The sequence below is a fragment of the Cydia splendana genome, chromosome 4 (assembly GCF_910591565.1).
Source record: "Cydia splendana chromosome 4, ilCydSple1.2, whole genome shotgun sequence".
Lineage (NCBI taxonomy): Eukaryota > Metazoa > Arthropoda > Insecta > Lepidoptera > Tortricidae > Cydia > Cydia splendana.
Genome location: NC_085963.1, coordinates 13,297,221 through 13,322,920, shown reverse-complemented (window position 1 = coordinate 13,322,920; position 25,700 = coordinate 13,297,221). Strand labels below are relative to the sequence as shown.

Below are 25,700 nucleotides of genomic sequence, written 5' to 3'. Positions count from 1 at the left end.
AGTCACATTAACCTTGAATGTAGTTTATAGTAAAGATAAGAATTGTGCCCCCTGCAAGAATTGTACCTTAGAGCTACAATAAATACAATTCTCTTAGGGTTTATAATATATTTACAACACCATAAAATAATAATACTAGATTTAGTATCAGAACAAATTAAACCTATGACTTTGATTGCACTTCAGAGGGTGGGTAATTATCATCTCTTCCTTGGTTTTTTACCGCCAAATATTTCTTCTTTGTACCTCTGTATATTTGCCATCGAATCCTGTGGAGTAAACGTACGTATGTAGTAGTACTTTAATTAATGTATCCGGCTCGGAGGACCATATATTTCATTAGTAAGTCTTAACTCTAAAGAATGAATTCGCCACTATAGGCGCAAATGTAGTGTTAAGGTCTCTACTACATCCTCATAAGGAAAGATTTAAATATAAGTGATATATGAGATATGAGTCATGTTTGAAACCCTGTGAGGGTATTTATTTAAGTGCTTACCACAAATATTTGTTTCCGAGTTATGGATTTTTTCTATGTATTTATCTATCTATTATACATAATTTTACACTTACATCTAAAAGTTATTTAAGGAACGACTAGTAGGTACCCACGACATAAGTCTTAACTAGTAAGCTTTATTTTGTGTAAAATTGTCCCTTTAATATATTCCCGTACATATTTAATTAGTGTGAGTCTTTCGAAAAAGAAGGAATATTTTAAATACATAAAATATAGGTACCAGCATAATGAACGAGACTTGATTTCAAATACCTTTTTAGCTTCTCTCCACTCTAGCTGGCGAAGACGTTGTAAGCCTTTCAAATTACGTTCAAGTATTTTGAGGAACTCGGCTCTAGAGATTTTAGGCGTTGGCGTCGTTCCATTGTCGGCAGGGTCCGGCGCTGCCGTCACTCCTGGCTACGGACATACATTTTACATGTGTTAATCCGTCTAAGTAGATTAAGTAGAACCAACAATAGGTACCTATCTGAATGAACCCAAGAGTTTTATAAATATATTTCTATCAATAAACCTTTATAATATTTTTTTGATAAAACTTTTTCTTACATTTATGAGCAGGTATCTTGCCTATGACCTGGCTAATACATATAATTAGAATTAATTTTGGATAAGGAATCCCGGTTATGTCCTCAGCTACTGCTTCGACGAAAGGAAAGTAAAGTAAAAAAAAATTGTGAAAGCCAAAGCAGGGTCTTCAAATATTTCGTATATCATCAAAACATAAATCAAATCGTGATACCTACTTAGTCTAACCGTGAACGGGAAACCACTAACCTGGTCGTCAGTAAACTGCCCATTCACCAAATCCGTTATTTGACTGTATGCGCTTTTTGTGTCGTTGACTTGCTGAAACCAAAAATGCATATTGTATTATTCAGTAGTGTTATCCCAAGTCTCGTCAAACCCGAAACGAAACTGTTTCTTTTTAATTCATCGCGCTCTGAAATTACAAGATTGACAGGTTCATTTATCTCATCCTTGTATCAAAATACAATTTGCTAAGTGTTTAAGCAGGAAACTCAGCAAATACCTCTACTATGGGTGAAAATAACTTTGTCCTAACGGTTATTAAAAATGTAGTTAATAAAAAGGTAATGATAACCACATATAATCTGGATCTGGTATATGAAATGTATTAGGCACTGGCCTACTTAATTATAGGTAATGTATGATTTTGGACGGACTCGAGGCTAACTCCCATTTGGTATCGAATCGATTCTAAAACCAAAGGATTTACCTCCAAAATCAGATGGAAAATCGTTCCGAAGAAGCCCCATTTGGGTGTCTGTGCGACGCGTTTTCGCGCTTGTACAGCTTGCCGAATAGTGCGGTCCTGTGCCATGGATTCATCCGCAGATGGCTGAAAATAATAACACATCTTAGGTAATATTTTAATTCGCGTCTCTACCCATCGCGGGCTACGCGGAATAGTGTTCCGGACATACATAACAGGCGTGTGCGGTGCCGAACCCAACACGTAGAGGCTAATGAAGTACACCGGGTAATTCGCGTATGGTTTATAAAAAACCACACTACATTTTACCTTTTAGTAGGTATTTTGGCACAGCGAAATGAGATCTCACGCTGCCATTTCACATAGCGTCCATCATCATCATCATCACCGGGCTGTTTACATCCCATTGCTATAATCTGTATCTTTAGGTACTTAAATAAAAGTAAACAAATAATTTATACATTTTCGGGCAGTTATAACATTTATTGATTATCCAACCAAATACAAAACCACCTGGATCTGTCACTGAACGACCTGACTTTAACCTACATTATTTGATCATGTAATGTTTTATCTACCCTCAACTGGCTTAAGAAGCCATTTGAGGGTAGATTTTGTTTACTCTTTTGAAATACCTAAAGGTACAGACTTTTTTATAGATTCAAGTCTCCAAAGGAAAGTTTGGTTGTGTGAAAAATTACACACACACTACGAATTTCTTCACGACCTATTACCGAAAATTTTGTACTTAAGTCCCGAGAAACTTAGCCCCACTGTTCGACCACAGTGCTTTCACCTTGTTTCCCTAGTGCGGGGGTTGTTGCCAGTCAGTGCAGGAGATCTTGTGCACGACTATGAAGTTATGACCTGTGCTGCTGTTATAAGAATTCTGTAGATTTTAATAGTACTTATTTACGAACTGGCTGTGCAGTGAAGCAAGGTACCGCAACAGCGATGATGGTGATTGCTGCCAGCACGGTGACCGCTCGTTTACCTATCGTCATTTTTGATCTGCTACTCGAACCGACCCTTTATCTGAAACATATTGAACATAAGGTATCATTATGTATGTCGTACCTTCATGTATAAGGGTGGTATTTCACCTGTCCAATTTGTTTCTTCAATGTCATTGCATCTCATCTCACTCTCTCATTAAGCAAAATGTGAGACGCAATACACATTGGACAAAGAAATTGGATAGGTGGAATACCACTGAAACCGACGTTAGAAAACTAATTTCCGATATTCCGGTCATTTATTAATTTTTAACCCTATTCATTCTCAAAAAGTGTTAAGTAGGTACCAAAGGAATTTGATGCATTTTTTTAGATATTTCCTCACGTTAGCTGATAATATAGACTTAAGTTAATACATATTTAAGGTCATGTGGACTAAGTGGCACATAGTTTTTTCCGCTCTCGGTGTGAAGAAAGTACGTAACGTTCTACGACCTACGTGTTTTTAACTTTTTACGTGTACGTAGGTAGATTAAGATTAAGTACTTAATCTAAAAAAATAAAATTATTGACAAAATACTTAAATGTTATCACCTAAGTAGATATTACCTTAGGCGTAACCTTAGGTATACACACCAGTATACCGGGTGTGGCCTGTATATGAGCAAAAAATTTAACTGTAGGCCGTACTTCTCATACTGATCAACATTTGTTCAGATACTTTTAAAAATAACTTGTGGTTTGATTTTTAATACTTTTTAAAGTTTATTCTAAGACGCAATGTATTGCGAATTTTGTTATGTTTGAGGCGTGACAAGCAACGTCAATCACAATGATATGGCGTGGCGATGGCGTCCATAGAAAATAATATTTATTTTGTATGAAAAATAGGGAGTCTATATACTTCATAATTTTTGAAAGTTGTTGAAAAATAGTGTCACCGTTTGAGGAGTACAATCTATGTTTTAATTATTTGCTCGTGTTACAGGGCACACCCGGTATAGGTACGTTTCTAAGGGCCACCTTCGGAGGGATTCTAATTCAACAATTTGTTATGGTTTAAAACAGGGTTCGATACGACCTCGACGATCATCTTGGTAATTAGCGCGCATCTCACGCACGACTTTTATTTCATTTCGCATGCACCAACGAGCGCGAGCGATCTTCAAGGTTGTATCAAAATAAAATCAAAACCGTAACAAGTTGTTAAGTCTGAATCGGGCTCTTGTTCTCTCATTGACGATTTGCGCTGCGTAATATAAGAACCTACCTACCTACAGAGCGTCGCTTTCTAAAGGCCCCTGTACATATTGGGCCAGCGCCGGCCAGTCCAAGGGACGCAGCCATGCGGTAGAATGAGATAGCAATATCACTTGCTCCCTCTAACGCATAAATGCGTCCCCCAGACTGGCCCACGCTGGCCCAATGTGTACAGGGGCCTTAATATGAAGATATTGTTGGAGCATTCGATGAAATTGTCTACCGTTTGTCCCGTACAAACGCGAATTTTCTGAAGATTTGCAGGTACAAGAGTTTCCTTTTCTATGACAAATGGTCAAAAATATGCACAGAAAAATAATAGCCTGCTTTAAATACCGAAAAAAAAGTCGAATTAAAATGCGTTTGTACGGGACAGACCGTGGAATGCTCCTGTTGTACCTATTTCCACACACATAACGCTCTAACGTTGTACGCAGGCCGCAGCGTACAGCGTCAACCGCAATGGGTTATTCCCACTAGTTACCACCAAGTTCTTACCAGTGGTAACTACTGGGATTTTTTTTCCCACCTTGTACCACTGGTAACTTTATTCCCAGTAGTTGCCACTGGTAAAAGGTGGGAATTTTTTTTCCCAGTAGTTACCACCAAAATATTGTTAGAATTCAATACTAATAAAAACAGCTAGTATAAATACCCTAATAGCATTTTCTTGTAGGGATTTTGTTGGGCCTTTGTTTACGTATTAGTTGGGCAACCGTTATATTTGGCCGTACGATTTGCTGGAGGGCCCTCGACAAAGGCCCTCCCGAAGATTCCCAACAGAGGGCCATAAGAGTAATTTTTTCATTGGGCCTATTTAAATAAATCATACAATTATTCAACGGTGGTGGTTTTGGTTGGGCCGTGGTTGGGCCTATACACATTTGTTTGATGGTTGGTTAATTGTTACATTTGGCCGTACGATTTGCTGGAGTGCCCTCGACAAAGGCCCTCCCGAAGATTCCCAACAGAGGGCCATTAAAGTAATTTTTTCGTTGGGCCTATTTAAATAAATCATACAATTATTCAACGGTGGTGGTTTTGGTTGGGCCGTGGTTGGGCCTATACACATTTGTTTGATGGTTGGTTAATTGTTACATTTGGCCGTATGGCTTGCTGTAGGGCCAACTGCAAAAAAATAAAAAAGGGCAATTTTTTCGTTGTGCTTCTGTTTGCAAATTCAACAATTACCCAACGGCAAGTCAGGTAGGTCGGTAGGTAGTCGTGCACCAGGTTGGAGGCCCAACACAGCTTGTCCCACAAAGGGCCAACATTGTAACTTTAACGTTGGGCCTTGTGTAGGATTCTTACAATACTACCGTAGGTAAATAGTTGTGTAATTTATAGTGTGCCTACAGTCTAATTATGTAATGGGCTTTTGTTTACGAATCCTACAGTTACCCTACGTTAAGTAAGTGGTTGTGTAATACGACGTTGGGCCTTTGCTGATAAATATTACAATTACACTACGGTAGGCATTGGTTGTATCCACATGAAGGCCCTAGGCTAGGCAGCAGTTGTTGTTAATCTTCTCTGTATCGTTCCAAGCTTAGTATATGTACTGCCGAAGCAAGTACACTTACTATACACTCTAATTTGTATATATACTAACCGCACTTCGAAACTTCGTAAGCGAGATTTATGTTTATTGAGATTTAAATTGAGAAAATGTTGGTAATATACAATTTTTTAAATTTATGTATAAATTTTATAGTTGACCGAAGCGAAGCGAAGGTCTACGTTTTGACTCGGGCATTTTGCTTTCGTATGTCCGGATGTTCTCCTCTACAGGTCGCAATTCTTAACCGATTCTCGTGAAATTTTGTGACCGAATTTTATGACTAAATAAAATTTTTTTGTCAATCCGGTTTTTGGAAATTTTTAAAAATGGCGGAGTCGTGATACCTGGCGCCTAAACAAATAGTCGTATCGATATCATAAGAGTTTTTTCTTTTTGAGACATGTTTACAGAGTTAATAGCAAAAAATGCAGAAAAAAATTATCGCTGGTTTAGGCGGTATTTAGATATTTAGTTTTGTATTTCCGGATGTTCTCCTCTACAGGTCGCAATTCTTAACCGATTCTCATGAAATTTTGTGACCAGATTCTATGACTAAATAATTTTTTTTTGTCAATCCGGTTTTTGGAAATTTTAAAAAATGGCGGAGTCGTGATACCTGTCGCCTAAACAAATAGTCGTATCGATATCATAAGAGTTTTTTCTTTTTGATATATGTTTATAGATTAAATGGCCAAAAATTCAGAAAATTTGTATCGCTGGTTTCGGCGGTATTTAGATATTTAGTTTTTACTTGAGAATGAGTAGCTAAATTTCGTCAGCTTTAGTAAGAACTATCATGGCGCATTTTGCAAACGTTCGCTTTTTTGTTTGCATAGGGAGGTCCCTGGTTCCATCCCCAGTAATTGTATGCTGCTACATAACTTTTTGTATTTTTTTATACTTAAATTTCGTATCAATTGTTGTTTTTTATTTTATTTTATTATTTTGAAAAAATGAAAAAAAACGTATTTTTTATTTATCAAGCGCGGGCTAAGCGCATTCGTTTATTTTTTGCAAGAGATGATGGCTTTTTGCGCTTTAAAGAAAATTTGATTCTTGAATATATACGGCGCCATACCTTTGTCCTATGCTCGTCTAGATGGCGACACCATTTTATATTTAACAATTTTTGTGGCCTGAATCGGAAACATGTACATTGCCAAAACAAGTTCTACCATCTACCGTTCTTGTAGGTACGTTTCCTTATGCATAGTAGGTTCTGTCATCTTGTGGGCTACATCGGAATCATAAACTACACATCTACGCTTCGCGCCAAAGATCTGACGGCTCCTGTGCTGCCCCCTATAGTTCATGCACGTCCCCTATACACTTTATTCTCTTTAGATTAGATATTTAAATTCTTACTCGAGATTAAGTAACCAAATTTCGTCAGCTCATCTAAATGCTATCATAGCGCAGTTGGAAAGACGCTTACAAGCAAGGATATGGGATAAGGTACCCGGTTCGATCCCCAGTAAATGCAAAATTTTTTATTTATTTTTTGCACTTAAACATCGTATTGCTGATTGATCAAGCGAGCGCGAAGCGCGAGGTAAGCGTATTCGTTTGAGTTTTTGTATGAACATTTTTTTAGCGGTTTTACGAGGGTGGTCCCAGAAGTGACCGACCTGACACACTTAAAGAGGTTTTTATTTTGAGTAAATACTTTTTTAAAACAGAATACCTCTTTATAAAGTTTAAATTTGAAATTCGAACACATAGCGTCGTTTGTCTTTTGTTTAGTAGCCATCAATAGTGAACGCTGTGAACAAATTTTCCGACATGGAGAAAATTGGCCATCGTTATGTGATACAATACTTTCATTTGAAAGGTTTTAGTCCAACTAGTATTAAAACGGAGCTAGATTCTACTTTGGGGGAGTCTGCTCCATCGTTTACAACAGTAAAATATTGGGTGGCAGAGTTTAAACGAGGTCGCTCTAGTTGTGAAGATGAACATCGATGTGGTCGACCAAATGAAGTGACTACGCCAGAAACTGTAAAAAAAATCCAGAAAATGGTATTAGATGACCGTCGATTGAAAGTACGCGAGCTAGCAGACATGGCAGGTATTTCAAAAAGTGCTGTACATCGCATATTAACTGAAAATTTGGATATGAAAAAGATGTGCGCAAGGTGGGTGCCGCGATTGCTCACAGACGAACAAAAAATACATCGCGAAGATATTTCGACCGAGTGTTTGGCAAAATTTCACAACAATAAAGCGGAGTTTTTGCGGCGTTATATTACTATGGATGAAACGTGGGTGCATTATTTCACACCAGAGACGAAAGAACAGTCGAAGCAATGGACTCGAAGAGGAGAACCGGCCCCAAAGAAGGCTAAAACAGTTCCATCAGCAGGAAAGGTCATGGCCTCCGTTTTTTGGGATTGCCGTGGGATAATCTTCATAGATTATCTTCAGAAAGGAAAGACTATCAATGGCGAGTATTATGCCAACCTTTTGCATCAATTGAGTGAAAAAATCTGTCAAAAACGACCACATCTGGCGAAAAAAAAAATTTTGTTTCACCAAGACAATGCACCAGTACACACGTGTGCCAAGGCCATGACCAAAATCCGCGAGTTAAAGTTCGAATTACTTCCTCATGCACCCTATTCGCCTGATTTGGCCCCTTCCGATTATTTTTTGTTTCCTAATTTAAAAAAATGGCTTGGTGGTAAAAGATTTGCCAGCAATGATGAAGTGGAGGCTGCGGTTGATGGGTATTTTGAAGACCTCGACAAATCTCACTACAAACAAGGTGTTGAAGCTCTCGAACATCGCTGGGCTAAGTGCATGGAACTAAAAGGAGATTATGTAGAAAAATAATAAAAAAAAGTTTAGATTTTCTTTTGTTTTCTTTGTCAGGTCGGTCACTTCTGGGACTACCCTCGTAGTTCAAGGGGATGGCTGTTCCAGGAGTCAATTTCCACTTACGTTTATAGCATGGGCGGTCACCATCCATAAATCGCAGGGGTTAACATTGCCTAGGGTAGTGGTCGACCTTGGGCTCAGGGAACTAGCTGTAGGTTGCTCGTACGTTGCGCTTTCCCGGGCTCAAAGTCTAACTAACAATAATGTTAGTTAGACTTTGAGCCTTTTAATTTGGATCGCCTCGCTTAAATGGCCCATAATTTCCGCAAATAATTTTTTCTTCGAGGCAATTACTCCGTTCTCATTTTTTCCCAGTGGAATTTCTTCGCTTTATTTAATTTTTCGTGTACATTTTTTCATAAATTAAATTTTCCTTTTCTCAATTTATTCCCTTTTCTTTTTAATCCTAGTAGTTAAAATAACCAGTAGGTTTTTTTTTCACTAACTAAATATTCTCTATCTCCATATTTTCTCTTTTTTTTAATGCTAGTGGTAAAAATAACCAGGTTTTTTTCAAATAGGTAGGTTAGGGTTATTTTTTTTGATGACCCTAAAAACGAAACTGCTCCCAGAGATAGGTAGGTTAGGGTTATTTTTTTTTGATGACCCTAAAAACGAAACTGCTCCCAGAGATAGGTAGGTATGGTAGGTTAGAGTTATTGGCTGACAGCGTTTGGTTTTTTACTTGCAGTTTTTTAGATTATGTTTTAATTTTAGTGTTTTTGATATTTGTTGTATGTGAAATACCTACAAGTAACAAATATAATTACTACACTATTAACATACAGTAACAAGAAAACATTATCCTAGATATTTAAAAGAACGAAAACTATAAGGAAAAGATTAATTTAAAAATATTAAAAATAGGCGATTGCGGAAGAAAACCATTGGGAAAATATGGGAACGGAGTAATTGGGTTATTTTTTTTTGATGACCCTAAAAACGAATCTGCTCCCAGAGATAGGTAGGTTAGAGTTATTGGCTGACAGCGTTTGGTTTTTTACTTGTAGTTTTTTAGAATATGTTTTAATTTTAGTGTTTTTGATATTTGTTGTATGTGAAATACCTACAAGTTGCAAATATAATTACTACACTATTAACATACAGTAACAAGAAAATATTATCCTAGATATTTAAAAGAACGAAAACTATAAGGAAAAGATTAATTCAAAAATATTAAAAATAGGCGATTGCGGAAGAAAACCATTGGGAAAATATGGGAACGGAGTATTTGCTACCGAGAATGAATGATTTCGGGAAATTATGAGCAACGCAAAATATGAGAACGGAGTAATTGCCTCGAAGAAAAAATGATTTTCGGAAATTATGGGCCACACTCGCGCACGAAGTATCTTAGTTGCAGTTTACAGGTTAATTCAAAGGTAATGTTGGTTTCCTAACATAAGTAGAGTTAGACCAAGAAAAGTCTGCAGAGATTTTGACACTGGCACAAATAACATTGGAACTGCGTGTGCTGTCAAAATCTCTGCAGACTTTTCTTGGTCTAACTCTATCCACTTTTCTATACAATTAGTATGGCGACGTGTATACTTAAGGGGCATCGACCGTACACTGACATCGGGATGATATTTTTATCATGTTATTTAGTAGTCATCGTGCGTCTCGCTTGCGCCAATACATGTACGGACAAGAACGAGTGAAATGCACGATAACTAAATGACATCAGTTAGATGTCTTTCTGATATCAGTGTAAGTTTGAATTGGCCTGTTAGCCAAAAATTGTTTCGTATGTCCATATAGTCCGGTGGCCGGCTGCATGAAACAAACCTCATCAAAAAATAGAATATACCTACCCTGTGGAGGTACCTGACATTTAGTAGCTTCCAACGCACTTGGTCGGCCTAGGCTTAACCTGGCAGATTTTGTACAAATGGCAAAAACGTTGGACAAAAATTCATCAAAAAAAACCTCATCGAAAAATAGAATGAAACTTGTATGGTAGGATACCTGACCTTGAGGACAGTAAAAAAAAATTGGTCGGCCTCACCTTAGCCTGGCAGTTTTTGCAGTCCGACCAGATTTATTGGGTCACGTGAGAGCTACAATTTACCTCATCAAAAAATAGAATGAAACAAACGGATTATAATAGCTAAAATAAGCCTGTTGACGTATGTCTTGGTCGGCCTCACCTTAACCTGGCAGTTTTTGCAGTCCGACCAAATTTATAAAAAAATCATCAAAATTTTTTTATCGAAAAATCGTATGAAACTGGTACGGTACGATGGCTGCCTTTGAGGACAGTAAAAAAAAAGTGGTCGGCCAAATCCTGTGTTGGCAGGTTCCTGTGTCCGACCAATTTTGTGGTACCACGTGAGAGCTACAATTTTACCTCATCGAAAAATAGAATGAAACAAACGGATTATAATAGCTAAAATAAGCCTGTTGACGTATGTCTTGGTCGGCCTCACCTTAACCTGGCAGTTTTTGCAGTCCGACCAAATTTATAAAAAAATCATCAAAAAATTTTTTATCGAAAAATCGTATGAAACTTGTATGGTACGATAGCTGCCTTTGAGGACAGTAAAAAAAAAAGTGGTCGGCCAAATCCTGTGTTGGCAGGTTCCTGTGTCCGACCAATTTTGTGGTACCACGTGAGAGCTACAATTTACCTCATCGAAAAATAGAATGTAACAAACGGATTATAATACCTAAAATAAACCTGTTGACGTATGGCTTGGTCGGCCTCACCGTAGCCTGGCAGTTTTTGCAGTCCGACCAAATTTGTGGTACCATGTGACAGCTACAATTTACCTCATCGAAAATAGGATGAAAAAAAAACGAATTATAATAGCTAAAATAAACCTGTTGACGTATGGCTTGTTACGGACGGCTTTCATAAATTCAATGTGGCAGTGTGCGGCAGAATCCACTTGCATCAAATTTGATGCAACACATTGTGGCTGGACATTAAGAGATGAAATGTATAAGATCAAATGGTTTGAAGGACACATAACGCCTTTGCGAGTCGAAGAAATAACAATAGATAAGTCGGAGTCTGGGGAAATTTCGTCAGACTTCGACTCCGAAGATGATTATGATTAACAGTAATTATTAACAATAAAAGGGTTATTCCCACTAGTTACCACCAAGTTCTTATCAGTGGTAACTACTGGGAATTATTTTCCCACCTTTTACCACTGGTAACTACTGGGAAAAAAAATCCTAGTAGTTACCACCAACTCGGTTTGGTGGTACCTACTGGGAATTTTTATTCCCAGTAGTTACCACTGGTAAAAGGTGGGAATTTATTTTCTACAAACTGAGCTTCGAAGGAGAAATGCTACAGTTGATGGAAAAAAGGCTGATTTGATGCAAAGATAATCACTTAATATATGTGAGGTTATCTTGTGTATTTTACCGTTTATTAAAATTTTGGAAGGCTCACGTGCAGTTTTTCCTCTTATATTACAAGTGTTCGATTGAAAACTAAGCTTTGGTGTATACCTGGATCACCTGCATGTACAAGAAGGCGTTTCATATCCGCCCGCCCATCAGATAGGTACACAAAGTCATGATGCGTATGGAATACAGCATGTGTGGCCAAGCCATTATGCCCTAAATTATGTACTACTTCGTTAAAACTTAGCTTACCTGTGTATTTACTCTTTCCAAAATATTTATCTTCCTTAAAATGCAGCCTACACAAACGGTCTTTGTCATTTGCCTTAGTTTTTGGTACTCAAAGCTTTTTCTCACCGATTTATGCATATCGGGTCCTTGGGAAAAAAGGAAGATCCTATAGGTATATTTCCACAATTTGTCGCACACTATTGCAGTATTGTGGAGAAAAAAAAACATACAACCGAATTCATAACCTCCTCCTTTGGGATTTGGAAGTCGGTTAAAAAAGGAGAATGTTTACAATTTATTGGAAACAATGTATGTGATTTGACAGTGACAGCAACTCCACTATGGAGGCGCCACCTGGCGTGATAAAATGTCAGTTATGCCTCCTCATTCTATCTGTAGTGGAAAAGTAGGATATACGATTCAAAACTTGTCAAAAATCGATGAAAACCTTTTTATTTTTGACATCTGTGAGACATCATCTCAACGTAAGTGTTACTCTGAAACTCCTCTGAAACCACGTCAGTAGCTAGAAAACGTTATTTAGATATTAGATAGATTTATGAATAAAATTTGAACTGAATGTTTTCTTTTTTTTTTAAAGCCCTCTAAGACCTTCATGGACTCATTTACTTATGACTTTTTTCAGTTAGCATTATTAAGTTAAGTTCAAGCTGCGAAGAAACCATATTTTCAATATAGAAATTATTATTCTTTATAAATGTGGTCGGACTGCAAAAACTGCCTGGCTAAGGTGAGGCCGACCAAGACATACGTCAACAGGCTTATTTTAGCTATTATAATCCGTTTGTTTCATTCTATTTTTCGATGAGGTAAATTGTAGCTCTCACATGGTACCACAAAATTGGTCGGACACAGGAACCCGCCAACACAGGATTTGGCCGACCACTTTTTTTTTACTGTCCTCAAAGGCAGCTATTGTACCATACAAGTTTCATACGATTTTGCGATAAAAAAATTTTGATGATTTTTGTATAAATTTGGTCGGACTGCAAAAACTGCCAGGTTAAGGTGAGGCCGACCAAGACATATGTCAACAGGCTTATTTTAGCTATTATAATCCGTTTGTTTCATTCTATTTTTCGATGAGGTAAAATTGTAGCTCTCACGTGGTACCACAAAATTGGTCGGACACAGGAACCTGCCAACACAGGATTTGGCCGACCACTTTTTTTTTACTGTCCTCAAAGGCAGCCATCGTACCGTACCAGTTTCATACGATTTTTCGATAAAAAAATTTTGATGATTTTTTTATAAATTTGGTCGGACTGCAAAAACTGCCAGGTTAAGGTGAGGCCGACCAAGACATACGTCAACAGGCTTATTTTAGCTATTATAATCCGTTTGTTTCATTCTATTTTTCGATGAGGTAAATTGTAGCTCTCACGTGACCCAATAAATCTGGTCGGACTGCAAAAACTGCCAGGCTAAGGTGAGGCCGACCAATTTTTTTTTACTGTCCTCAAGGTCAGGTATCCTACCATACAAGTGTCATTCTATTTTTCGATGAGGTTTTTTTTGATGAATTTTTGTCCAACGTTTTTGCCATTTGTACAAAATCTGCCAGGTTAAGCCTAGGCCGACCAAGTGCGTTGGAAGCTACTAAATGTCAGGTACCTCTACAGGGTAGGTATATTCTATTTTTTGATGAGGTTTGTTTCATGCAGCCGGCCACCGGACTAATATGTTCTACTCTACAGGTCGCATATCTAAACCAATTCCCGAATTTTGTAAGCAATTGATAGTTAAGTTTTTATGGTCAAATTAGATTCTCTAAATTCTTCATAACAACGGAACCATACATTTATTCAGTTTTAAACTCTGCTCGCGAGGTCTACAGCTCACAGAGCCACTAGTTATAGCTGTTAGATTTATAAGTTACTTTAAAAAAATATTATGATTATATCCGGAATAATGGAGAAAATAACTATAACTTCGATGTTTGGAGACAGTAACGCCATCTAGTGACGCCACAAGCAAACTCAACTGGTATTGTTGGGCATCAGTACCACAGCCAATGTTGGTAAATGCGATATTTGTGCTCACTGGGCCAACGAATGTTATCGTTGTTTAGCCACCGGTACCAAAATACACAAAGGCCCATTGTTAGGCGTCAGTGCCACAGCCAATGTTGGTAAATACGATATTTGTCATCATTGGGCCATCGGATGATATCTTTGACTAGCCAACGTTACCAAAATACACAAAGGCCCATTGTTGGGCATCCGTGCCACAGCCAATGTTGGTAAATGCGGTATTCGTCACCATTGGGCCAACGAATGTTATCGTTGTTTAGCGAACGGTAGCAAAATACACAAAGGCCCATTGTTAGGCCTCAATGCTACAGCCAATGTTGGTAACTGCGATATTTGTCGTCATTGGGCCATCGTATGATATCGTTGATTAGCCAACGTTACCAAAATAAACAAAGGCCCATTGTGGGGCATCAGTGCCACAGTCTGTGTTGGTAAATGCGATATTTGTCATCATTGGGCCATCGGATGATATCGTTGATTACCCAACGTTACCAAAATACACAAAGGCCCATTGTTGGGCATCAATGCTACAGTCAATGAAGGTAAATGCGATATTTGTCGTCATTGGGCCATCGGATGATATCGTTGATTAGCCAACGTTACCAAAATAAACAAAGGCCCGTTGTTGGGCATCAATGCTACAGCCAATGTTGGTAAATGTGATATTTGTCGTCATTGGGCCATCTGATGATATCGTTGATTAGCCAACGTTACCAAAATAAACAAAGGCCCATTGTTGGGCATCAGTGCCACAGCCAATGTTGGTAAATGCGGTATTCGTCACCATTGGGCCAACGAATGTTATCGTTGTTTAGCGAACGGTAGCAAAACACACAAAGGCCCATTGTTAGGCCTCAATGCTACAGCCAATGTTGGTAAATGCGATATTTGTCGTCATTGGGCCATCGGATGATATCGTCGATTAGCCAACGTTACCAAAATAAACAAAGGCCCATTGTTGGGTATCAGTGCCACAGCCAATGTTGGTTAATGCGATATTTGTCATCATTGGCCCATCGGATGATTTCCTTGACTAGCCAACGTTACCAAAATACACAAAGGCCCATTGTTGGGCATCTGTGCCACAGCCAATGTTGGTAAATGCGGTATTCGTCACCATTGGGCCAACGAATGTTATCGTTGTTTAGCGAACGGTAGCAAAATACACAAAGGCCCATTGTTGGGCATCACTGCCACTGCCAATGTTGGTAAATGCGATATATGTCATCATTGGGCCAACGAATATTATCGTTGTTTAGCCAACGGTACCAAAATACACAAAGGCCCATTGTTGGGCATCTGTGCCACAGCCAATGTTGGTAAATGCGGTATTCGTCACCATTGGGCCAACGAATGTTATCGTTGTTTAGCGAACGGTAGCAAAATACACAAAGGCCCATTGTTGGGCATCACTGCCACTGCCAATGTTGGTAAATGCGATATATGTCATCATTGGGCCAACGAATATTATCGTTGTTTAGCCAACTGTACCAAAATACACAAAGGCCCATTGTTGGGCATCTGTGCCACAGCGAATGTTGGTAAATGCGATGGTGGGCCAATACAAAATTAATGTTGGCTACGGAACGAACCTCATCCCAACGTTTTCCCTACCGTTGGCACCGTGGGCCCCAACGAAAATGCTATTAGGGTAGTACCTATAGTATAAAGTAGCGTGCTGTAATAAATAATTATATGTCAGTTAGTGATTCAATAAACTGCTCTAAAAGTGATCAAAAATATTAAAACAGTTTTAATTGAAAAACGCTTTATAAAAATCAGTAACTATTACTTATGAAACCAGAAGAATATAAAAGATCGTATTAGATTCATACTGTTACATATTTGCCGTAACTTATTTTTAAAATGTGTTTTTCAATTAAAAGACACGTCAAGATTGTTTACCTTATTACTAATGCTAAAAAAAAACGAACTATAGTTAAGTAGAAATTAACTTATTATCCGGATTAAATTTATCTTATTACATAACTGTAAATTGAATTACATATTTATACAAACGAACAAACAAATCAGTCAAAAACCGACAGAACTGATTTCGTTTTATTATTTACAGCTACTTCATTTCGTTGTATTATAAGTATTATAACACGACGCAGAGCTGGAATATGTAGGTATTCATAATTTTGTAGTCAGGCTATATAAATAACTACAGGGCATGGTTGTTATTAAAACCGCTCAGGGCGCGCTTCGGATGGGCTGACTGCTCGGACTAAACCAGCATAGGCTCGCATTCCAATTACGCTCGGGTAGTACATCGCTCGGTCATGTTACGCTGGTTGGCTCGATTGCTTAATCACCCACGCTAGCGGGATGGTAATAACACTCTACCAGAGGGGCATCAGGTACTATTTGTTAGGTAATAAGATAAATTTAATCCGGATAATAAGTTAATTTCTACTTAACTAGAATGAGACTCTTCTGTTTTAGTTTTTACACTTATACCGGTAAAACTGTTTTAATATTTTTGATCACTTTTAAAGCAGTTTACTGAATCACTAACTGACACATAATTATTTATTACAGCACGCTACATTTATACTATACTGTTTTTATCAGTATTGAATTCTAACAATATTTTGGTGGTAACTACTGGGAAAATAAATTCCCACCTTTTACCACCAAGCCGAGTTGGTGGTAACTAGTGGGATTTTTTTTTCCCAGTAGTTACCAGTGGTAAAAGGTGGGAAAAAAAATCCCAGTAGTTACCACTGGTAAGAACTTGGTGGTAACTAGTGGGAATAACCCACCGCAATCCAAAGCTTTAAACTTGAAAGGTTATGGTTGTCAGAGTTTAGATTGTACCTAGTCTTTTCACAGTTATTTAGCTCAAATATAATTACGATACCTATAATACTTATTCATTAGGTAGGTATTACCTAATATACGACAATCGTTTGAAACAAAGTAAGTTGTAAGCTAGTGAATCGGTGAAAACTGCACTTAACATAAGGGACATTTATATTTTATTATTTTATTTATTTAATAATCAAGTATACAATACCACTTTACAGAGTAATCCAATGCGCGATATGTATTACATAAAGGAAGACAAAAATAAATAATTTACAGGTAACAACACATTTAAAAATATTACACAAAAAATATTATTACAATTTAGACAATAAATAATTAACAGTTTACAACCCACTTAAAAATCTTATTACAGTAAAACGGACTATAACTAAATATTTGGCTGATAGCATAATTTCCAGCTTGTTATCTTTGTGAATTCACTCAGAGTGCAGTTAAATATATCTATTTTGGCGGAGACTTCGTTCAATATTACTATTGCCCTGACAATGGGCGCTTTGGCAAGTAAATTAGTGCGTGCAGTCGGGCGCGCAAACAGGCGCGGCGCACGCCGTCGAGGCCCTCGAGGCACCAACAGTCCCAGTGAACCAAGTACTTCCGGGTTGTGAATTATCCCCCTTAATACTTTAAAAACGTATGTGGCCAGTGCTAGATTTCTTCTCACCTCTAACTTGATGTACCCAACCATACCTTAGGACAAAAAGTGTTGGGTACATCAACGGGTAAAATGGATATACCCCATAGTTTTTGAGATATAGGTGTCTAAGAAATTTATTCTGTATTTTTTCAATTAGCATAATATATTTATTTTCGTATGGATTCCATATAAGTGCGCCACTTTCCTTTTGATAAACAGGGCACTAGTCTAATAACCCCGTTTGACCCTTTACTACAGCACACGAAAGGCATCATCTTTTTACAATAGGTACCTTATTAACTACGTACTTCAACACACTTTGCAAATTTTGTAATTCTCGCACATCAGAGGGCCTACCGCGAACACCGAAGTTCGCAAATTGGAGGCATCTTTCTCTGTCACTCTAATTAGGTACGCCATAATTGTAGAGTAAATTTATTTTATTTTATTTAAAAATAAAAGAGTAAGAGGCCCGCATTTTGCGAACTTCGGTGTTCGCGGTAGGCCCTCAGGGTACCTCGGGTACTTCTCGACGTTGGTAGTAGTCTGAAGCTAATGTATTTTTCATATCTCATGCTCTGAAAGTGGGTCGTTGTTGTTCTAAAAGGTGCGCAGAAAGTGATACGTTTATGCTCTAGCGCAGAAAAGTGGTGTACTCCTCTGCGTCCCCGTCCCAGGAACAACTGGGTGGAAACAAAATGGAAAAATAGTGTCTTTATTTCCTCGCCTGGTACAATTGGTAATTGTTATATTTTACTAATCCCACGTTGATCCTTTTTTTTTATAAAAAATGATGTAAGTAAATTGTTAAAAACAAATTATTCTTGATTTCTTTCGTTGAATTCTATTTACTCGATTTCATAAGGCGGGTACCAAAAGGAATACACCAAAAATATTTTTTTAAACCTTCAACAACTTGCGTAAATGAGCAAAGGCAGAATCTTATACAGCCACAGTTAAACGTTTGTACGATATTAAATTGGTTTTTAAAGTTATTTAGCACTATATTCATGAAAATAAAATGAAATACAAGATAAAAAATTCTTATATTATTAATTAAATTGTTATTTAATATTTAAAATACTTTTACTATGTTATTTTATTACCTGGTGCGGCGCACACAGGTCGAGGTGCGGTCCGGTAGTCTGTTGCGGCTTTTAGAACGAAAAAGTATAAAATTAAAAAGTAAGAGGCAATCCCGCTGATTTTCATACTATAATGAACAAATAATTTTAAAATTACTGCTGTTTGTTAAAAAATGTGTGTTTTCGTAAATATTGCAATCTAAATGATATTCGCTAGGGGTTATTAATCTTCACACATGTAAAGTAAGTCCTAAGGAAAAAAATCATGGCTGTAGGTCTATTAGGTACTTCAATTACTGATTTTGCAAAATTGTCTTGTCTTATTTGGTTTCCTCGCATTCGATATGAAAAGTAGAGTGTTTAACTCGGGTGAAAGGCACCATTTCCGTCTCGGACTAATGGCGCTCTCACTGCGTTCGAGCGCCAAACTACCTCGACAGAAATGGGTGCCTTTCAACCCTTGGTTAACAATCTACTATAACAAACTCACTGCGAGCGGGGGTCCATTCGGCCCGGTACATAATTTTTGCTAAAAATAATTGATGCACAAGTATTTGCTGCAGCGAACACGTCTAAATGGCATGTCAGTTTTTCACGCTTAACTTTAGCGACGTCAGCTTTACTTCGTCGAATTAATACCTTCACAACTTGACATTGGCTAACGTTCCAAAAGCCAGGTGTATTCGGGTATTACCGAATGTGGGATAATTCTGAAATTCAGTTGAAAATCACCCTTAATTCCATCATAATAAAAGTCTCTTTTCGGAATTATCCGACAGTTTTCGACATTCGGAATTACCCGAGTAAACCTTAATAGAAAAAAAAAACTATTATTTTGCATAGCCGGTTATCAAAATATCTCATTACGCACGCGGGTTCATAGGGTATGCATGCGTGCACCTAATTAGGTAATTAGACCTTCGACCAGCAACGGCTAATATTATATTTAAATTAAATATTTGATAATTAGACTAGCATTATTATTTTAGGCTAAATACGTTATAGGTTAATTAGGAAGGTCTCGAGAAGACTGAACTGACGCATGCAAACGAGGCGACGTCAGGCGTGGCTCACTCCGCGATTTCGTCGCTTTGCTACAGGTAGCTACAAGTACATCCGTTCCACACCAATTTTGGTGCCTAGCCATTATTTAAGCCACGCGTGGCGCTGTCGCCACCTAGCGGCCATATCTGTCCTGATCGTAACAGACGCGTTTTGTTAGAGAGTGAGTCTTCTGTACCTAGTACTATTATTTATTCTGTGGCGAAGTCACAATAATAGGTGTATCAAAATGTTTTTTTTTGTCCATATGCGTAACTATGGGAACTTAACACAGGCACCGGGTTTGTTCTGTTAATGTCTGTATTAGCACCGCCGCCGAGTAAAGTTATTAAATCCTTACTCTACAATTATGGCGTACCTAATTAGAGGGACAAAGAAAGATGCCTCCAATTTGCGAATTTCGGTGTTCGCGGTAGGCCCTCTGATGTGCGAGAATTACAAAATTTGCAAAGTGTGTTGAAGTACGTAGTTAATAAGGTACCTATTGTAAAAAGATGATGCCTTTCGTGTGCTGTAGTAAAGGGTCAAACGGGGTTATTAGACTAGTGCCCTGTTTATCAAAAGCTTGTAATTTGTAATACAAGTGGAAGTCCCTTTCTAACAAAAGCTGTCAAAAAGGGACTTCCACCTATATTACAAGTTACAAGCTTTTGATAAACAAGGCATAGGTAATATAGGTATAGAGTATTTAGTAAGTAACCACTGGAATTTCCGTATGTAACAGGTTTTACGTTGACGGATTTCCTTCGTCAGCCTATGTTGCGTCGATTTTAAGGTTTTATTTTAACTTCGTTTAGTAATCTCGTAGCATTTTGGCGGCAGCTTATTTCACACAACTGTTAATTAAACAGAAATTGGCTATAGGTAGTATAGGTACTTGGTAGGTTGGTATATTTAATCTTGCAGATAAGTTTTAGCGATTCGTCGTATTTCAAAAAGATTGGCATAGGAGTCTTAATAGTAATGACTATTTATATTTATTAATAAATGGTTATCTACTTATTTACTGTACTCGAAATACATAAGTGAGAGGGATTATTCCACACCTATACCTACCTAATTCTGGGACTGGTTTAGTACATAGGTAAGTACCTACATGTTGAATCAGTGTCTGACCAGGAAATATTTATAGCGACCACAGACATCATGATCTCTGCAACATTACGGGCTTCATTGCATCACCGACACCGGTAGACAGTACATGCATAATTTACCTTATCTCACAGACGCTTTTCCCCATTGTTAAATACTTGGGTACTTCTTGGTTGATCAGACTCACATAACGTTGACAAATGTTACGTAGACACGCAACTGGAACCGCTCATTGTCGTTTATTGATGCATATTGCATAGGTAAAGTTAACGAGGGCGCGTTATTACTTATTAGATTACTTAAGTAAGAACATTTATTTCCGATTTAGCCTATTAAATTTATTTTTAATATTTTAATCGTAGGTAAGTAGGTAATTATTAATTAGTGTCGTTAAAGTCAAGTGAAATTATCCAATACCTAATACAATATTGCAAATAAGTGGTGAGGAAAGTTAGCAATCCCTGGTCTGAAACGTTTATAAATAAAAGTAACCAAATTCAGATGTATTTAGGTAGGTATTCTAACTGTCATTAGGTAGAGGTACCATCATCCATGCAGTTAGGTACTATACACACATTCATCTAATTTCGGGAATAAATACTAGAAACGGGGAAAAGATGTGACAATAAAAAGAGATCTACGAAATGGTCAAATAAAAGTATAGGTAATGATTGCAAAAATGACCCGATGACGGCACGGATGCGGCACGCCCCGGGCCGGTTGCAATGCGCTCGGTCCGGTCAAGTATCTACCGGTGACCGCAATTCATTCAACTTTGAGGTGTGCATGATATCACATTAAGCACGCCGCCTCGTTAAACGCAGATACCTCTTCGCTGCGGCAATTAGTGTTCCTCATAATTAAGCACACCTACTTTGCATGGGATGGGTTTTCGGCTCCATACAGCCAGTGAGGGTATTAACTAGGAACTAGATTTGGGACCAGTCCAAAGAAATTGAATTTATTAATCTACATACAATGAAACCTGGATAGGTAATTGAAATCTCAAGGGACCGGCAATTTTGTGTCAATTAACCAGGTTTTTCATTTAAACAGGTCGTGCCAATTAAACAGGCTTAACTATAATTATATACCTAATAAATGACCCGCGTATGGCAATAAAATTATATCAAGTATTTTCCTGTGGGCAAGCCCACAAGGAGCATTGTCGTCTTTTACGAGCAAGTGTAATTACCAGTAGGTACCGACCCTACAGAAATAGGTATGTAGGGTTAAGACGGAAACAGTGGCTCAGCTCTAACAGTGGCTCAGTCGCCCAAATATCGCCTCTCTGATGTTGAAATCAGGTTGAGTGAGCCACTGTACCCGGCCCTTTTCTACCGAGCCACTGTTCCCTCCTTGACCCTACCTACTTACCTACCTTACTTAAGTAATAATATTTGATTTTATATTTTTGTCAAACAGGCACATATCAAATTAATAGGACTTCCTATAACGGGTAGTGTAAGTTTGAGCTAAGCTATGGTCAGATAGACCGACAAGGCGAAACTGTACCCGTTACGATCTGAGGGTGTTCCAGCTGCGATCGCACAATTACGTAGGTACACGTAGTTTGTGGTGCACGTGCGCGTGCTGCGGCTGCTGCTAACCATCGCGCGCCCTTGAGTATGGCCGAAGGATTTCGGTAGTCGAATTCTACAACGGGACAGGTGACGCTACAGAATACTGTTGTTGTGTCGCCTAAATGATTTACAGTATTTTTTTATTATTATTGTAACTATGTTAGTCTATAATAAGGTATAATACTCTCTAGTCTACCTGTCTATACTTGCCTGAAAATAAACTTTTTTTATTTGATTTTTTTTTTTATTTAAAGGTGATTAATATTTGGGTAACATTTTTAACTCCAATATTTTTTTCCTGTTAATATACACCAAAAAAACCCTGTGTACTTACTTACCTACACCTAAAATACCCTCAAGCCCTCAACTAAGTATCTTTAACTAAGTAGGTGTTAAATAGATAAGTATGTCAATAAATAAGTATTCGTAGTAAGAATGAAGTTGATTTGAAAATTAATTAAAGCGTAGTTAAGTTCGCATATGTGAAATAAGTACCTACCTATATCTACCTATACAACATACGGTTACTTCATATCAAGGTGACAAGGTTATATTAAAATTAACAACAGCTAGTTTTCTTATATTGGTTACCCGTACTCGTATATCAGAAGCTTTCCTTCAAATTTTAAATAGGAGGTCACTTTGATTTTAGCCTTTCTTTGAAAGTGAATACAGAAACTCATTTTTAAAGGACTCATATTTTGCCATGCATTTGTCTAGTATCGCCCAAAATAGTATGGGAATACCCTGCACAAGTGCACCTGTCCACGAACAACCGGAACAACAAATAAATCCTAACGACATGCACATGCATCACATTCACACTTATAAATCACCAAAAAGCCCTTGGCACGTTTCACAATGACATTAACACACGTTCACTAATTTGCACGTTTACCTATCGAAGAGGTGGTCCGTTGATTTAGCAGAAAGTTCGAAGGCACCGGCGGCGCGCGCTGCGTTGCTTGCACTGTCGTTGTTTACTATTGCCAGCCAGCTTTACCAGGGATAGTATTCCAACTAATTATTGTACCACGGCGATTCCACTGCTCAGACAAACCAGTGTAAAAGCACTCTTCGTTTACGTATAGTTGTTACGGTACTTGAGATCACAAGGTGATGGTGTCTTTTGACGTGCGACTCGCCTGCGCTCACTCGGTATGCATCGCAGTACCCGCCAAGCTACCACTTTCGGGCCAAGGCCACCGCTGGATTGCGAAGTCTTCGTTATGTCAGTTTGCGTTCTACTTATGCAATACTTATACCAATTGAATGCAGTTCGATGGGTCATTTATTAACTCACTAATACATAATCATTACTTTATTAAGCTCTTGTCTGTGTTTGCTAAGGATCCTGACTGCCGAATTTTAACTAGCTTACTTTTGTCATACATTAAAAAAATGCTTAACTTTTATTTTGTTACCTATTCTAAATCAAAAGTTAGAGCACATTATGTGTAAGCGGAAATTTCTCCCGATTTTTTCCTTGGAATGGGCACTGTTCGGAAATAGAAAGACAAAAAAATGGTGATGGCTTATCTTTCCTGACACCATTAACGATAGTTCTAATTTTTTTTATTCATATTAAAAATTACACGGCGGCGCACCCCATTAGTTGACCACCGTGATTTTTTCAAAGTCCGTTAACTTCGGGGAATGGCTAAAGGGTCGATAACCAAACTGTTTGTCATCGTTAAATACTTCGCTAAATTTTATTGTATGGAAAGTTTCATAGTAAACCGCTGCGGCGCGTCGGGTGACGTTGATCAGTCTGTTAAAAGTGCAGATTGTGCAACTGCCACTAAGTAGGTACTTATTTTTTTTATAAACCGAAATAAAATGTTGCATATAGCGTTGTTGTGACACGAGCATCATAAACTATGACATATTTAGGATATTTATAAAAACATTCCAAAGCAAAATTATTGAATGAGAATGAGTATGACTTCAATTTTAATGCTAGCATCGACTCCATAGCTCACTTTATTCTTAACGTGCTATGAAAACTCCCGAGGCCTAGCTGGTGATAAAACCTACCTACGAAAATTAGGGCCCACATGGTTTTGCTCGCTTTAACCTTTTGAACGCCAAACGGCGCATCCATTTGCCGTGCCAGTCGTGCCACTGACGCCACGGGGGTAAAATTTAGTTTTGTGAATAAATAATGCCAACCTAAAAGTGGAGTGTTTTTCAGTAGATTTTCATCAAAAAACGATAGACGTGAAATGCCGTCATTGTCACGATTTTGCGTTGACGTCAATTGCCGTCTGTGGCGTTCAAAAGGTTAACCCTGTATATAGGGATTGCAATCCGGTCCGGCGGATCCGGTAATCCGGCCGGATCCGGCACTTTTTAGGAGCTACCGGATCCGGTTGAAATCACCGGATCCGGACCGGATCCGGGAAAATAGAAAAAAAGACCGCACGCAGCACCCACTGCGCGTTTTAGGTGAGATAAAGGCGACGGATAGAAGAAAGAAGTTAAACAGAATAAAGAACGAATAAAAAAATCCAAATTTAGTAAAATAAGAAGATATTTAATATGACGATGATTGAGAACAGTAGAGGATTTCCTCTTCTTTCATGTTGGTGGCACGAATCGGCACGATACGACGATTACTTAAATAATTAGAAGTAAAAATTAAAGGATGGAGATGCCATGGAAGGCATTTGTAACGACCGGTCTGGCCTAGTATAGTGAGTAGTGACCATTCAGTGACCCTGCCTATGAAGCCGATGGTCCTGGGTTTGAATACCGGTAAGGGCATTTATTTGTGTGATGAACACAGATATTTTGTTCCTGAGTTATGGGTGTTTTCTACGTATTTAAGCATGTATTTATCAATATACTATACGTAGTTATATATATCGTCGCCTAGTAGTACTACCTAGAGCTAGCTAGTACCCATATTACAAGCTTTGCTTGGTTTGGGGCTACGAGTAGGTCGATCTCTATAAAATTGTCCCCAAATATTTATTCATGCATTATTTATTTATTTGTGATTTAGGCTATAAAACTATTTTCACGGATAAAAAATGAAAGCAAGATAATATTGGAGCGCATTTCATACAATTTTGGTTAAAAGTAAAATATCTTGTTACTAGCATGGATTACAAATAATTCCATCAAAGAACAGTTACGAAAAATTAGTCCTTTCAAGGAGTTCCATTTCCCATCCCATAATTATCCCATTAACAGGCTTTGGAATCTAATCAAATTTATATTTTTATTGTAAACGTATAAATTTGAGCAGAATGTGAATGATTAAATATAATAAAATTAATAAATTACTTAGATTTCAAATTTTATTTTTAAATTGAGATTGACTATGTGACACTTTTTAATACTTAGTT

The 25,700-nt window shown here is 37.8% G+C and overlaps 1 protein-coding gene across 1 annotated transcript; it reads right to left on the bottom strand.

Annotated features, from left to right (window-relative positions):
- Nucleotides 1–153: 153 nt before the first annotated feature.
- Nucleotides 154–23,365, bottom strand: LOC134789948 (uncharacterized). Its single transcript, XM_063760678.1, has 6 exons — nt 23,246–23,365; nt 2,678–2,792; nt 1,761–1,883; nt 1,298–1,369; nt 773–919; nt 154–269 (listed from the first exon to the last, which is right to left on the bottom strand). Exons 2-6 carry the CDS (start codon nt 2,759–2,761, stop codon nt 201–203), a joined length of 495 nt encoding a protein of 164 aa, XP_063616748.1. The 5' UTR covers nt 2,762–2,792; nt 23,246–23,365; the 3' UTR covers nt 154–200.
- Between the last annotated feature and the right edge of the window lie 2,335 nt (nt 23,366–25,700).